Source organism: Sinohyriopsis cumingii, chromosome 18, assembly GCF_028554795.1.
Source record: "Sinohyriopsis cumingii isolate HCF-2022 chromosome 18, ASM2855479v2, whole genome shotgun sequence".
NCBI lineage: Eukaryota > Metazoa > Mollusca > Bivalvia > Unionida > Unionidae > Sinohyriopsis > Sinohyriopsis cumingii.
This window is the reverse complement of record NC_142978.1, coordinates 56365054-56378515: the sequence shown is the minus strand read 5'-3', so window position 1 is coordinate 56378515 and position 13462 is coordinate 56365054. Positions and strand designations below refer to the sequence as shown.

The 13462-nt window shown below is 33.9% G+C and overlaps 1 protein-coding gene across 1 annotated transcript in view; it reads right to left on the bottom strand.

Moving 5' to 3' along the window:
* LOC149776694 (ankyrin and armadillo repeat-containing protein-like) overlaps positions 1–13462 on the bottom strand; it is a 131545-nt gene that overhangs the window by 47548 nt on the left and 70535 nt on the right. The window contains exon 11 of the mRNA XM_089941331.1: positions 12177–12281. Within this exon, the coding sequence (XP_089797457.1) occupies positions 12177–12281 (105 nt within the window). The remainder of the gene's footprint in view (positions 1–12176; positions 12282–13462) is intronic.

Here is a 13462-nt window from a genome sequence, read left to right as displayed (position 1 = left end):
AAGACATCGAGTAATGGAAAGAGAAATATGAAACAGCTAAAATGCAACCAGCACTTCATCAAGGAATATAAAAACAAGATGCCAAAGGGGACCTGATACTGCTCAACTGGCTTATGTAACACTTGAACATTTCACTAAACATGCTTATATAATGCTGTAAAAACACAACATATTTAAACTGTCTCCTTTCATTTGTATCATGTTGATTTTACCTGCTGTACTGTAGTTTTGTGTTTATTCTTTTCAAAGCTACATAACCTGTTTAACACAATGATGAACTAAACCTGTTTAGCAAGACTGAGCTAAATCTGACTGATTCTGGTCTCCAACATACTCTCAAGCTCAGTCAATGGGGTCAAAGATTCCAGCATACTCTCAGCTCAGTCAATAGGGTCAAAGATTCCAGCATACTCTCAAGCTCAGTCAATAGGGTCAAAGATTCCAGCATACTCTCAAGCTCAGTCAATAGGGTCAAAGATTCCAGCATACTCTCAAGCTCAGTCGATAGGGTCAAAGATTCCAGCTTACTCTCAAGCTCAGTCAATAGGGTCAAAGATTCCAGCTTACTCTCAAGCTCAGTCATTATGGTCAAAGATTCCAGCATACTCTCAAGCTCAGTCAATAGGGTCAAAGATTCCAGCTTACTCTCAAGCTCAGTCGATAGGGTCAAAGATTCCCTCATAAATGTTTGCTGTTATTGCTCTTAATCAAACTCATCCAAGATACTGATGATATAAGACCATTCATCAAGTTTGATCAGAAATAGGATTGCTAATGGAGACAAGCTCAGCCAATCAGATGTAAGATGATTTCAATAATATACACTGATCTTGCTTGATGTAAGCTTCTTCTTGATGTAATCATGCCCAACCAGCAGCTTGATAAAATAAGGCTATTTACCAAGACTGACCAAAATTTTTTAAAAATAAACAGTCTCTAGGGTGGTAAAATACCCTCAGTGAATCAAATGGAAGGTCACCTCATAAATATGCAAAGATCTTGCTCCTCATGAAACCCATTATATATCTTGAATACATAGGCCTAGTTATCAATACCAATGAAAATCCAATCATAAAAAAGCTGATGATAAATCATCCAATCCAATTCAGGATTACCTCATCAATATGCATGGATCTTGCAATGATTGCAATCTTGTGACATCTTGAAGATTTAAGCCTATTAACCAGTTGAAACTGGATGAGAAATACAGACTCTAGATGTGCTAACAAGTACAGTCAATTAGATGCAAGACTACACCCATTAATATATACGGATTTCACTCATTATCAAAACTATGCAAGGTCTTGATAAAAAAAAAAGCCTATATTTTAAGTTTCATCAAAATCAGATGAAAAATACATTTTCCAGGTTAGTGAATAGATTTGTCAAGTGATGTGAGATCACCTCATTACTATGCATTGATCTCACTCATTATTAAACTTGTCTGAGATCTTGAGGATATTGGCCAGACTCAACTAAAATCAGATCAGAAATATGGTCTCTGGAGTGATGACAAACTCAGTGAACCAGATGCAAGATCACCTCATTAAAATGTGTGGATCTCACTCATTATAAAACTTGTTGGTGATCTTGAGGATATAAGCCCATATACCAAGCTTAACTAAAATCAGATCAGAAATACGATCTCTGGAGTGCTGACAAACACAGCCAACCAGATGCAAAATCACCTTATTATTATATGTGGATCTCACTGATTATAGAATTTATCTGAGATCTTGATGAAATATACCCATATTCCAAGTTTGATCAAAACTAGATTAGAAACATGATAACCAGCAATTGCTGATGGATACATCCATATCATTCATGCAGGGCCATATTATCATAAGCTCACTTGGCCTTATGGCCAGTTAGCTAAAACAATCATAAAAGTGGAGACTGCTAAAAGACAAGCACAACAATCGTGAGTTATCACTCTTCTTCAAATGTAAAATCAATGAAAGAAAATGGAGCCGTGGGATATATTTGATGCAAACTGAAAACCAAAAATTTAAACTGTGGGAACAACAACATGTGTGTAATTTTAATTTAGAACATTAACTTGAGGAGAACCCAAAACAAAATATATTACAATGATAAATATTACTAAAGTGATATTATTTAACCATTGAATATAAGAATACAGTCATTGTTTTTATTATTTGGGCCCAGCTAATGCAGGTCTCTAACTAATACAGGTCTCCTCTTGTTCAGATTTAAAATATGATGCAATCAAACATAATTTAACAATACATTTAAGAATAAATTCTACTTTAATGAAGCCAAATCAAAAAAATGTGTGGTTCTGGTTACTCATGTATGTCTAATATTTAAGAAATAATACAGTGCCACTATTTGTCCCATGGTAATGCATTCTTAATATCTGGACTGTGCAGTACATTCATTCTTGCAGACATGAACAAACACTGAAAATCTTAGTTTTCTTTATTTGCTATCCAGAAAAAGAATACTTTAACTGGAATAGACAACATAGTGCAGTAAATATGCACAATCAATATGACATCCAGTGCAGACATATGACATCCAGTGTGCAGACATATGACATCCAGTGCTGACATATGACATCCAGTGCAGACATATGACATCCAGTGCAGACATATTTAATCTTAGCTTCAGATCACACATAAATTTGGCATACATAGACACATGTATGATAATTAATATGTACTTTGTCAAAAGGTTCTGATACCCAATCTTATAATGATATCAATAATAATCTCAAGGACTTTGACACAAAAATTGCAAATATTGTGGCTAAATGATATGCATTAAGTTTTTTTGAATAGTGCAAAATCAAACAGCTACATAAATGTATTCTGTATACTTACCAACCAATATTTCTAAATCACTATTGTTTGGTTCACTCATTACCATGTATACTCTCTTATAAGACAACTGCAAACTGCACAGACCTGGATCTGCCATTGCATTATGTGTCAGCAGATCTAGGTCTGTGCATTGTGTTAGGAGTAATCAGTAGAACAAACAACATAGACCCTGATCTGCAGACACATCATGCTATGGCAGATCAGGATCTTTGTTGTTTGCAGTTTGACTTGACTTATAAGTGGGTGTGGGTAGGTGTGATTTGGATTTTTAATGTAGCTTTAACAAGTTTTCAGTCATATTGCTACAATGTCTGCAATGTGACAGTTTATAGTGATGTCTAGCACTGGGGCATCATGCTGCAGATATCTAGCATGATGTCCCACCCAGTCATATTATCCTGACACCAGGCTGACATATCATAACAATAACCTCTTAATGCTGAGCGCCAAGTGAGGCAGCTGTTAGTACCATTTTTATAAGTCTTTGTTATCACTCGGCCAGGGATCTAACCCATGACCTCTTGCATCCGAGCTGGACACTCTAACCACTAGGCCACCAAAGTGGTCAACTTATAAGTGAGTATAGATGGTACTCATTATTTTTACACTGTTATTGATGTTTGATAAATGAAATGAACTGAATTGAATTGGCCAGCCTTAATGTAGGGGTCATTTTATTAATCATATTACATCAATATACCCAAAAGCATTTGAAGAAAAGCACACATGCATAGACAACAAAAAAAGACAGGCATGATATCAAATACAGAGTCATGTTTATCAACTAGAACCACTCTGCTCTCAGACATTACCACTCATTTTGGGGACTTCAATTTATTCTTCTAATGTACTGAGAAATTATTCAGCAACAACATAACTTCAGATTTACTTTACTGCTATTGACCATTGGAACTTGTGTACCATACACTGTATATGCTTGCTGATAAGTCGAATCAAACTACAAAGAGATCCTGATTGCCATAGCATAATACACCTGCTGATCAGATCCATGCTGTTTTTTCTACTGATTACTCCTAACTGACTACATAGACCCAGATCTTCCAGTGCATTACACAACAGCAGACCTCGGTCTGTGCAGTTTGCAGTTGGACTCATCTCATAAATGAGTGTATAAAGTATACACACTTAAAAGTCTAGTCCAACTGCACTGACATAGATCTGCTGTCATATAATTTGATAGTTTATTTGGGTCTATGAAGTTTGTTAAGAGAAAACAATAAAACAACACAGATTAAGATATGTCAATGCTTTATGCAATGGCTGATCTGGGTCTGTGCAGTTTGCATTTGGAGTCAGCTTATCATCAAGTATATGCATGTAGTACTAGCTGTCTGCAAGCCCCCTGATCTAACATCTGAACTTCACCTAGACATCTGGGAAACCAGAGAACCGGTGGCAGAAACAGGAAATGTCACCTGGAGGAATTGGGAAATGTTTGAAACTCTTTTGTATGGAGGCATATTTATGTTAGGAAACTGGAGAAAATATAAGCATGATCTGTGTGTTTATATAAAAAGATTCCTCCTGTTCCCTGATCCCAAATGTCATAGAACAGCTCACTGCAATTTTATTTCATGAGAAAACTTTACTCATATAGTTTGCATGATATCATTTGGTAAACTGATTTTTAAATTTATTAAACACCATTAAATGACAATCCTATATTGCTATGGATGTTTAAGTTAAAACACAATTTTCAATGAGCATTGACAGTGTTTTCAATGAGCATTGACAGTGATGCTCAGAGTTTCAGCACTCTTTATAGAGGTCATGGTGCATTTTCACAAAGTATATACTGTACAGATGTTAAATGTACTAGATTGTACTGGAGTACCTACTGTACAAAACACCAAATGTACTAGATTATACTGCAGTACTTACTGTACAAAAACTAAATGTACTAGATTATACCTACTGTACAAACACTGAATGTACTAGATTATACTGCAGTACCAACTGTACAAACACTAAATGTACTAGACTGTACTGCAGTATCAACTGTACAAACACTAAACGTACTAGATTATACTGCAGTACCTACTGTACAAACACTAAATGTACTAGATTATACTGCAGTGCCAACTGTACAAACACTAAATGTACTAGACTGTACTGCAGTATCAACTGTACAAACATTAAACGTACTAGACTGTACTGCAGTATCAACTGTAAAAACACTAAACGTACTAGACTGTACTGCAGTACCTACTGTACAAACACCAAATGTACTAGAATATACTGCAGTATCTACTGAACAAACACTAAATGTACTAGCCTGTACTGTAGTATCAACTGTACAAACACTAAATGTACTAGACTATACTGCAGTACCAACTGTACAATCACTAAATGTACTAGATTATACTGCAGTACCTACTGTACAAACACTAAACGTACTAGATTATACTGCAGTACCTACTGTACAAACACTAAATGTACTAGATTATACTGCAGTACTTACTGTACAAACACTCAATGTACTAGATTATACTGCAGTACCTACTGTACAAACACTCAATGTACTAGATTATACTGCAGTACCAACTGTACAAACACTAAATGTACTAGACTGTACTGCATTATCAACTGTACAAACACTAAATGACTAGATTATACTGTAGTACCTACTATACAAACACTAAATGTACTAGATTATACTGCAGTACCAGCTGTACAAACACTAAATGTACTAGATTATACTGCAGTACCTACTGTACAAACACTCAATGTACTAGACTGTACTGCAGTACCTACTGTACAAACACCAAATGTACTAGATTATACTGCAGTATCTACTGAACAAACACTAAATGTACTAGACTGTACTGCAGAATCAACTTTACAAACACTAAATGTCCTAGATTATACTGCAGTACCAACTGTACAATCACTAAATGTACTAGATTATACTGCAGTACCTACTGTACAAACACTAAACGTACTAGATTATACTGCAGTACTTACTGTACAAACACTCAACGTACTAGATTATACTGCAGTACTTACTGTACAAACACTCAACGTACTAGATTATACTGCAGTACCTACTGTAAAAACACTAAATGTACTAGATTATACTGCAGTACCTACTGTACAAACACTCAACGTACTAGATTATACTGCAGTACCTACTGTACAAACACTCAATGTACTAGATTATACTGCAGTACCTACTGTACAAACACTAAATGTACTAGATTATACTGCAGTACCAACTGTACAAACACTAAATGTACTAGATTATACTGCAGTACCTACTGTACAAACACTAAATGTACTAGATTTTATTGCATTACCTATTGTACAGACAGTGAATGTACTAGACTACTGCAGTACCTACTGTACAAACACTAAATGTACTAGATTGTACAGCAAAACTATAAGTGATGCTGATCAGCTAAGGATCTGCAAAGAGAGGCTGAACAAAAACAAATAAATTTCAGTAGAAATAAAGACCAAACAAGTGGGGAAAAATTTAAAACATGTATGCATTTATGTTATTCAAATTTGAATAAGCAAAATAAAATATGAATAAATTTAATTTTCTGTCACAGTTAAAGTAATTATTTCTGCCTGCAATCATGAAAAACAACAGTAAACTTGTCACGGTCACCATGCTTTACCATGCATATATTTTGTAGTAACTGGCTTTAAAAAAATTCAAAGAAAATAAAAATGTTAGTATCCGCTAATTTACCCTATTTTGTTACCTAAACCAGAACCATGCATTTTTCTATTTAGCCTAATGTAGCTGTTATGAAATTCAAAACTTGCTTGGCTTCTATAGCACCTATTAAAGATACATTTTACATAATGTCCTAAGTAAATGTACTTATTTAGTCAGATTATAATAATAATAATAATAATAATAATAATAATAATAATAATAATAATAAAATATTTCTACAACTTTATCACTTTTACATATATGCTACAGCTGAACCATAATGACCTGCTGAACTGACCTTTCATTAGATGATTTATCTTGGCCACAACAAGCTCAGGAAAGTTAAAACCAAAGTGCATACATTGTACAGACTTCATATGAACTGTATAACATGTCCATTAATTGTGCATTCTTTATATGAACTGTATAACATGTCCATTAATTGTGCATTCTTTATATGAACTGGATAACATGTCCATGAATTGCACATATTTGGTATCAACTGTCCATACCTGCTATGCATTAAGCATGCATATGAAAAATTTCTGAGTACCGGTACATAAAACCATTACTATTCCACTGAAAGACTGAACCATGGGATCATCTTGGTAGATCTATAGCGCTATGGAAACTATAAATGTGTCCTTATGATGATAATGTCCCTGCCAACACAATGCATCAAAGATTAAAGTTCTAAGTCATACTGGGGCCATATCAAATATCATTGGAACATAATGAAAATCTAACTCGACAAAAATATTCTTAATATCATGTCTCATACTAAATTTGATTTCAATCTATTAGTCCTTTAAAAATTACTCAGTCAAACCAATTAAATCTATTAAGTCCTTCAAAAGTTATTGAGTGAAAACAATTCAATCTATTAAATCCTTAAAAAATTATTGAGTGAAAACAATTCAATCTATTAAGTCCTTTAAAAATTATTGATTCAAACCAATTAAATCTATTAAGTCCCTCAAAAGTTTTTGAATGGAAACAATTCAATTTATTCAGTAATTCAAAAATTACTGAGTGGAAACAATTTAACCTTTTAAGTCCTTCAAAAATTACTGAGTGGAAATAATTCAATTTCTTAAGTCCTTCAAAAGTTGTCGAGTCAAATCAATTAAAATCTATTATGTCCTTCAAAAGTTATTGGATGGAAACAATTCAATCTATTAAGTCCTTCAGAAGTTAAAGAGTGGAAATAATTACTGAGTGGAAACAATTCAATTTAATAGGTCCTTCAAAAGTTACTGAGTGGAAACAAAATTCACTACCGGACAGAATAGAATGGAGAGACACAGATAGTAGTATATACCCCTCTATGGTGGGGGTATCCCTGGCTAAATTAACTTGCACCTTTTAAAACAAATGTAAATTTGCTCCTAGCATAGAAAGAGAATAGAAAAACTAAGAACTAAGTTAACTCCACTACTAACCCACTTACCAGTTATAAAATAGCCACCTACACCATAGATATCAGACATATGTTAAGTTATAAAAAGACAAAAACAGTCAAAGTCAAAAATGGAAACAGTCACATTCAAAGGCAAAAACAATTGCATTCAATGACAAAAACAGTCACATAAAAAAATCACACTGTGTTCCTACATGCATACTGCTCCAGCAATATATCTGCATGTGAAAAAAATGTGTGTACATACATATACACAATGCCATATTTGACATAATCACACATGCCTTAATAAGTACACACACTTCTTATTGATAAAAACTTGTTTAAAAATAGCCAGCTCTAATTCCACATTATTTTGGGAGGGAAATGACTGCAAAGATTTTCTCAATAAACTGGTGTACTGATGGCACTAAAGTCTGATGGATAAATCTAAATTTAAACCTATTATAATGTAAGCCTGGTGTCTTGATGGCACTAAAGTCTGGTGGCTAAATCTAAATCTAAACGTATTATAATGTATGCCTAGTGTATTGATGCACTAAAATCTGATGGCTAAATCTAAATCTAAACCTATTATAATGTATGCCTAGTGTATTCATGGCACTAAAGTCTGGTGGCTAAATCTAAATCTAAACCTATTATAATATATGCCTGGTATCTTGATGGCACTAAAGTCTGATGGCTAAATCTAAATCTAAACCTATTATAATGTAAGCCTAGTGTATTGATGGCACTAAAGTCTGATGGATAAATCTAAATCTAAACCTATTATAATGTATGCCTAGTGTATTCATGGCACTAAAGTCTGATGGATAAATCTAAATCTAAACCTATTATAATGTAAGCCTAGTGTATTGATGGCACTAAAGTCTGATGGATAAATCTAAATCTAAACCTATTATAATGTATGCCTAGTGTATTCATGGCACTAAAGTCTGATGGATAAATCTAAATCTAAACCTATTATAATGTATGCCTGGTGTCTTGGTGGCACTAAAGTCTGGTGGCTAAATCTAAATCTAAACTTATTATAATGTATGCCAGGTGTCTTGATGACACTAAAGTCTGGTGACTAAATCTAAATCTAAACCTATTATAATGTATGCCTGGTGTCTTGATGGCACTAAAGTCTGATGGCTAAATCTAAACCTATTATATGTATGCCTGGTGTCTTGATGGCACTAAAGTCTGATGGCTAAATCTAAATCTAAACCTATTATAATGTATGCCAGGTGTCTTGATGACACTAAAGTCTGGTGACTAAATCTAAATCTAAACCTATTATAATATATGCCTGGTGTCTTGATGGCACTAAAGTCTGATGGCTAAATCTAAATCTAAACCTATTATAATGTAAGCCTAGTGTATTGATGGCACTAAAGTCTGATGGATAAATCTAAATCTAAACCTATTATAATGTATGCCTAGTGTATTCATGGCACTAAAGTCTGATGGATAAATCTAAATCTAAACCTATTATAATGTATGCCTGGTGTCTTGGTGGCACTAAAGTCTGGTGGCTAAATCTAAATCTAAACTTATTATAATGTATGCCAGGTGTCTTGATGACACTAAAGTCTGGTGACTAAATCTAAATCTAAACCTATTATAATGTATGCCTGGTGTCTTGATGGCACTAAAGTCTGATGGCTAAATCTAAACCTATTATATGTATGCCTGGTGTCTTGATGGCACTAAAGTCTGATGGCAAAATCTAAATCTAAACCTATTATAATGTATGCCTGGTGTCTTGATGGCACTAAAGTCTGATGGCTAAATCTCAATCTAGACCTATTATAATGTATGCCTAGTGTATTGATGGCACTAAAGTCTGATGGCTAAATCTAAATCTAAACCTATTATAATGTATGCCTAGTGTATTGATGGCACATATGTTTGCAGGCTAAATTTAAACCTGTCATGACGTATGCATGGTGCAATAATAACATCACTTAAAAGGTTCAAGGGCTAATCTGCTTTAAGAAGGCCAGGGCTTACATGTTAAGCTCACGATTAAAGCATTTTCACAAAATGTGTGACCTTAACTGCAAGGTCAAAAAGTTGAATGACCATCTTGCAGAATGAATGGTCTTAGCTTTATAATGGATTAATCTAAAATATGACAGTAGGTCAAACAGTTCTATAACAAATGATGTAAAGAAAATTTGGAACCACAGATAATGGAATATTTATATTATTGTGCCAAATCATTTTATTTCTCTCAACATGACCTTGAGCTTTAACCTTTCAATCTAGAGGCTTCTTTCTAACCTCAACTGCAAGCCATTTACAATGTAAAAACCACAATTTTCAGTCAGTAACCTTGACCTTTGAGCTTTTGATCCCAAGATTTGGGGGGGGGGGGCCAAAATTTCCAAGCCAATTTTTTAATGGTAGATGATGGACAAGTTTGTATAACTTCTGTTTGAATATACATGTCATGTGTGAATATCCTCCTGTTCCTGGTTGATTACTCTGGTTAATACATAAATATAATACATGTATACATTGCTAGGGCAAAGGAATAATATGCCACACAAAAATAACTGGCGTACAAGAGGTATTTGTTAAGACAGACCTAGCTTGCTTTAAAATGAACAAATTCATGTGTATGATGAAATATCTTGGAGTCAGCACTTCTATGGTTCGCTCTAGTTATCACTAAGTACCTGTTACAATGTTGTTATTGTAGGGTTTAACGCCATTTTTCAGCATAAAATAGGCTATACATGGCGGCCAGTATTAATGATGGAGAACGAACCCAGAAAAACCCGAGAAAGAACCACTGACCCACGAGAAGCTACTGGCAAGCTTTCTCACATACATCTGTTACAATGGCCAATATAGTTGCACATTTAGCCTACCAACACCAATTTGGCACTTATGTCAGGAATTAAATGGTTTTAAATTTATCCAAAATATGGACATTTTAAAATTGAGATTGTGAGCAATGTCAATTCAGTAAATCTGCTTGCTTCAGAAGATTTTACACCAAAATAAATACACATATGATGAAGTCTTTATAGTGACTTGCTGCCTTTAATAACACAGTGGTTAATTATCTTGTGCATTGCCTCCATCAATGAAAGTATTATAAAATAATCTTATTTAAAACAAACATAATAACAAATTACACAGTGTGAGGTATTGATGACAAAGATTAAACTAGTACAGGGAATTTACTATACAGTGTGCAGTACTGACAGATGACACTAGTAAAATTCACTATACAGTGTGCAGTACTGACAGATGACACTAGTAAAATTCACTATACAGTGTACAGTACTGACAGAGACAACACTAACAGAATTCACTACTCATAGCATGAAGTACTGCTGACAGTAGTACAGATAATTCACTATACACTGTGCCCAGTATTGACAGAGATAACAATGATGAAGTAAATTCACTATACACAGTTTGGTACTACTGACAGATGACACTAGTACAGTAAATTCACTATAAACTGAGTCAGGTACTGCTGACAGTTGATGCTGATAGTGATTTCACTATATACAATGTGAGATACCGCTGACAGATGATAGTATAGTGAATTCTTTATTTACTGTGGGGTATCAATTTTCAATTATTTCTGCTTTTCCGATGAATGACAATACTTTATTTGCTTATAAGAAGAGTCCAATTATGAACTGCACAGACCCATATCTGATTTCACATAAAGAAGCAACAGATCTGGGTCTATGCAGTTTGCAGTCTGGAGAACAAACAACACACACTCTAATCTTAAAGTACATTATGCAAGGGCAGATCTGTGTCTATTTTGTTAGCAGTTAAACTCACTATATAAATGAGTATAAAGAGTATCAATTGCCAGTAGCTTCTTGTGAGTTGGTGGTTCTTTCCGCTTGTTTTCCCGGGTTCTTCCTCCACCATTAATACCAGCCGCCATGTATAGCCTATCGTTTGCCGAAAAATGGTGTTAAACCCCACAACAACAACAACAACAAAGGGTATCAACTGAAAGACCCAATGAACACTGACTCTTCTATGGAAACAATTACTGACCCTCTGCCATTTTCCTAATCCATGAATAAAAGCATTAATAAAAATGTGATTTTTCAAGAAACCACAAATATTGATACTCATAAAAATAAGTGACAAGTTTTATTTTCATTGTCTGATGATCAAGAGAGATTAAAAGAAAGACAAAAGTTATACATGCTTTTTAATAAGATAATAAGTCTCTCTTAATACCAACCTGCCTCAAGAATAGATCTCCAGTGATCTGGCTTGGATGTAGACAGGACCTCAAGGCATTTCACAGAACTATCCTTCTTCTTCATGTCTGCATCATTCAACATGTCTGCAAGAAAAAATTTGGTAGTTTGCTGTACTTAATTTTGATCAGGCATATTACATGGTATAACTACACAGTACTATTACAAGGTACAATTACATGGTACTATTACATGGTACAATTACATGGTACTATTACATGGTACAATTATATGGTACACATATTTGGTACAATTACATTGTACAATTACATGGTACTATTTACATGGTACAATTACACAGTACAATTATATGGTACTATTACATGCTACTATTTTACATTAGATTTTCACAACACTTGTAACACAATTAAAGTATTTACTGCTTGTTTTGAAACAGCAAAAGACACTTTTGTTTGCCATACCCAACCTCACACAAATTTCAAATACATGCAAACAAATAAAAAACTAAAGTCAAAACAATGAAATGTGCCTATGTTAAGGGCTACCTTTTAAGTCAAAACAGCACCTACGTTTAGGGACTACCTCTTAAGTTAAATAGCACAGACACTAAAAGACAACCGCTTTGTTCAAACAGCACCTACATTAAAGGCCTACCTCTTTAATCAAACAGCATATTAATCATGGCTTGAAAACATGCAGTGTGTGAAAACAAACGGTAAATAAGGTATTCTTGTGGTGAAGGAAAAAAAAACAGACTTCAAAAAGACTGAAGGAATGCATTTCACCATCTTTTTATTTATGTGGTAAACCTACTGAATAACTGTACATCAAGGTATTTTAAGTTTTCATTTACTAAGGTAATTAATATGCAAAACTAGTATTCTGTGGGTCTACATCATTCAATATATCTGCAATAAAAAAAATTATGAGAATTGTTAACTATTCCCTTATGCCAGTTATTTGAACAGGTATTATGCTTATATAGATGGTGGGGGCAAAGTCAAGGAGGGCCTCAGAACAAATGCAGAAAAACATTAATAACAGAAGCTAATGACTAAAAATTCCTTGGGATCTATCCTATTATCATGAAGCCTTACAAACTATATAATAATACTATCATTCAAGCCTGAAAATTTATATAATAATAAAACATTCAAGCCTGACAAATTATATAATAATAAAACATTCAAGCCTGACAAATTATATAATAATAAAAACAATTAAAGCCATGTCAGCAAAGACTTTTATAGGCATTCAATTCTTTTTTTAATTATGGAGGCAGCACTGACCTAGAGATAACCACACT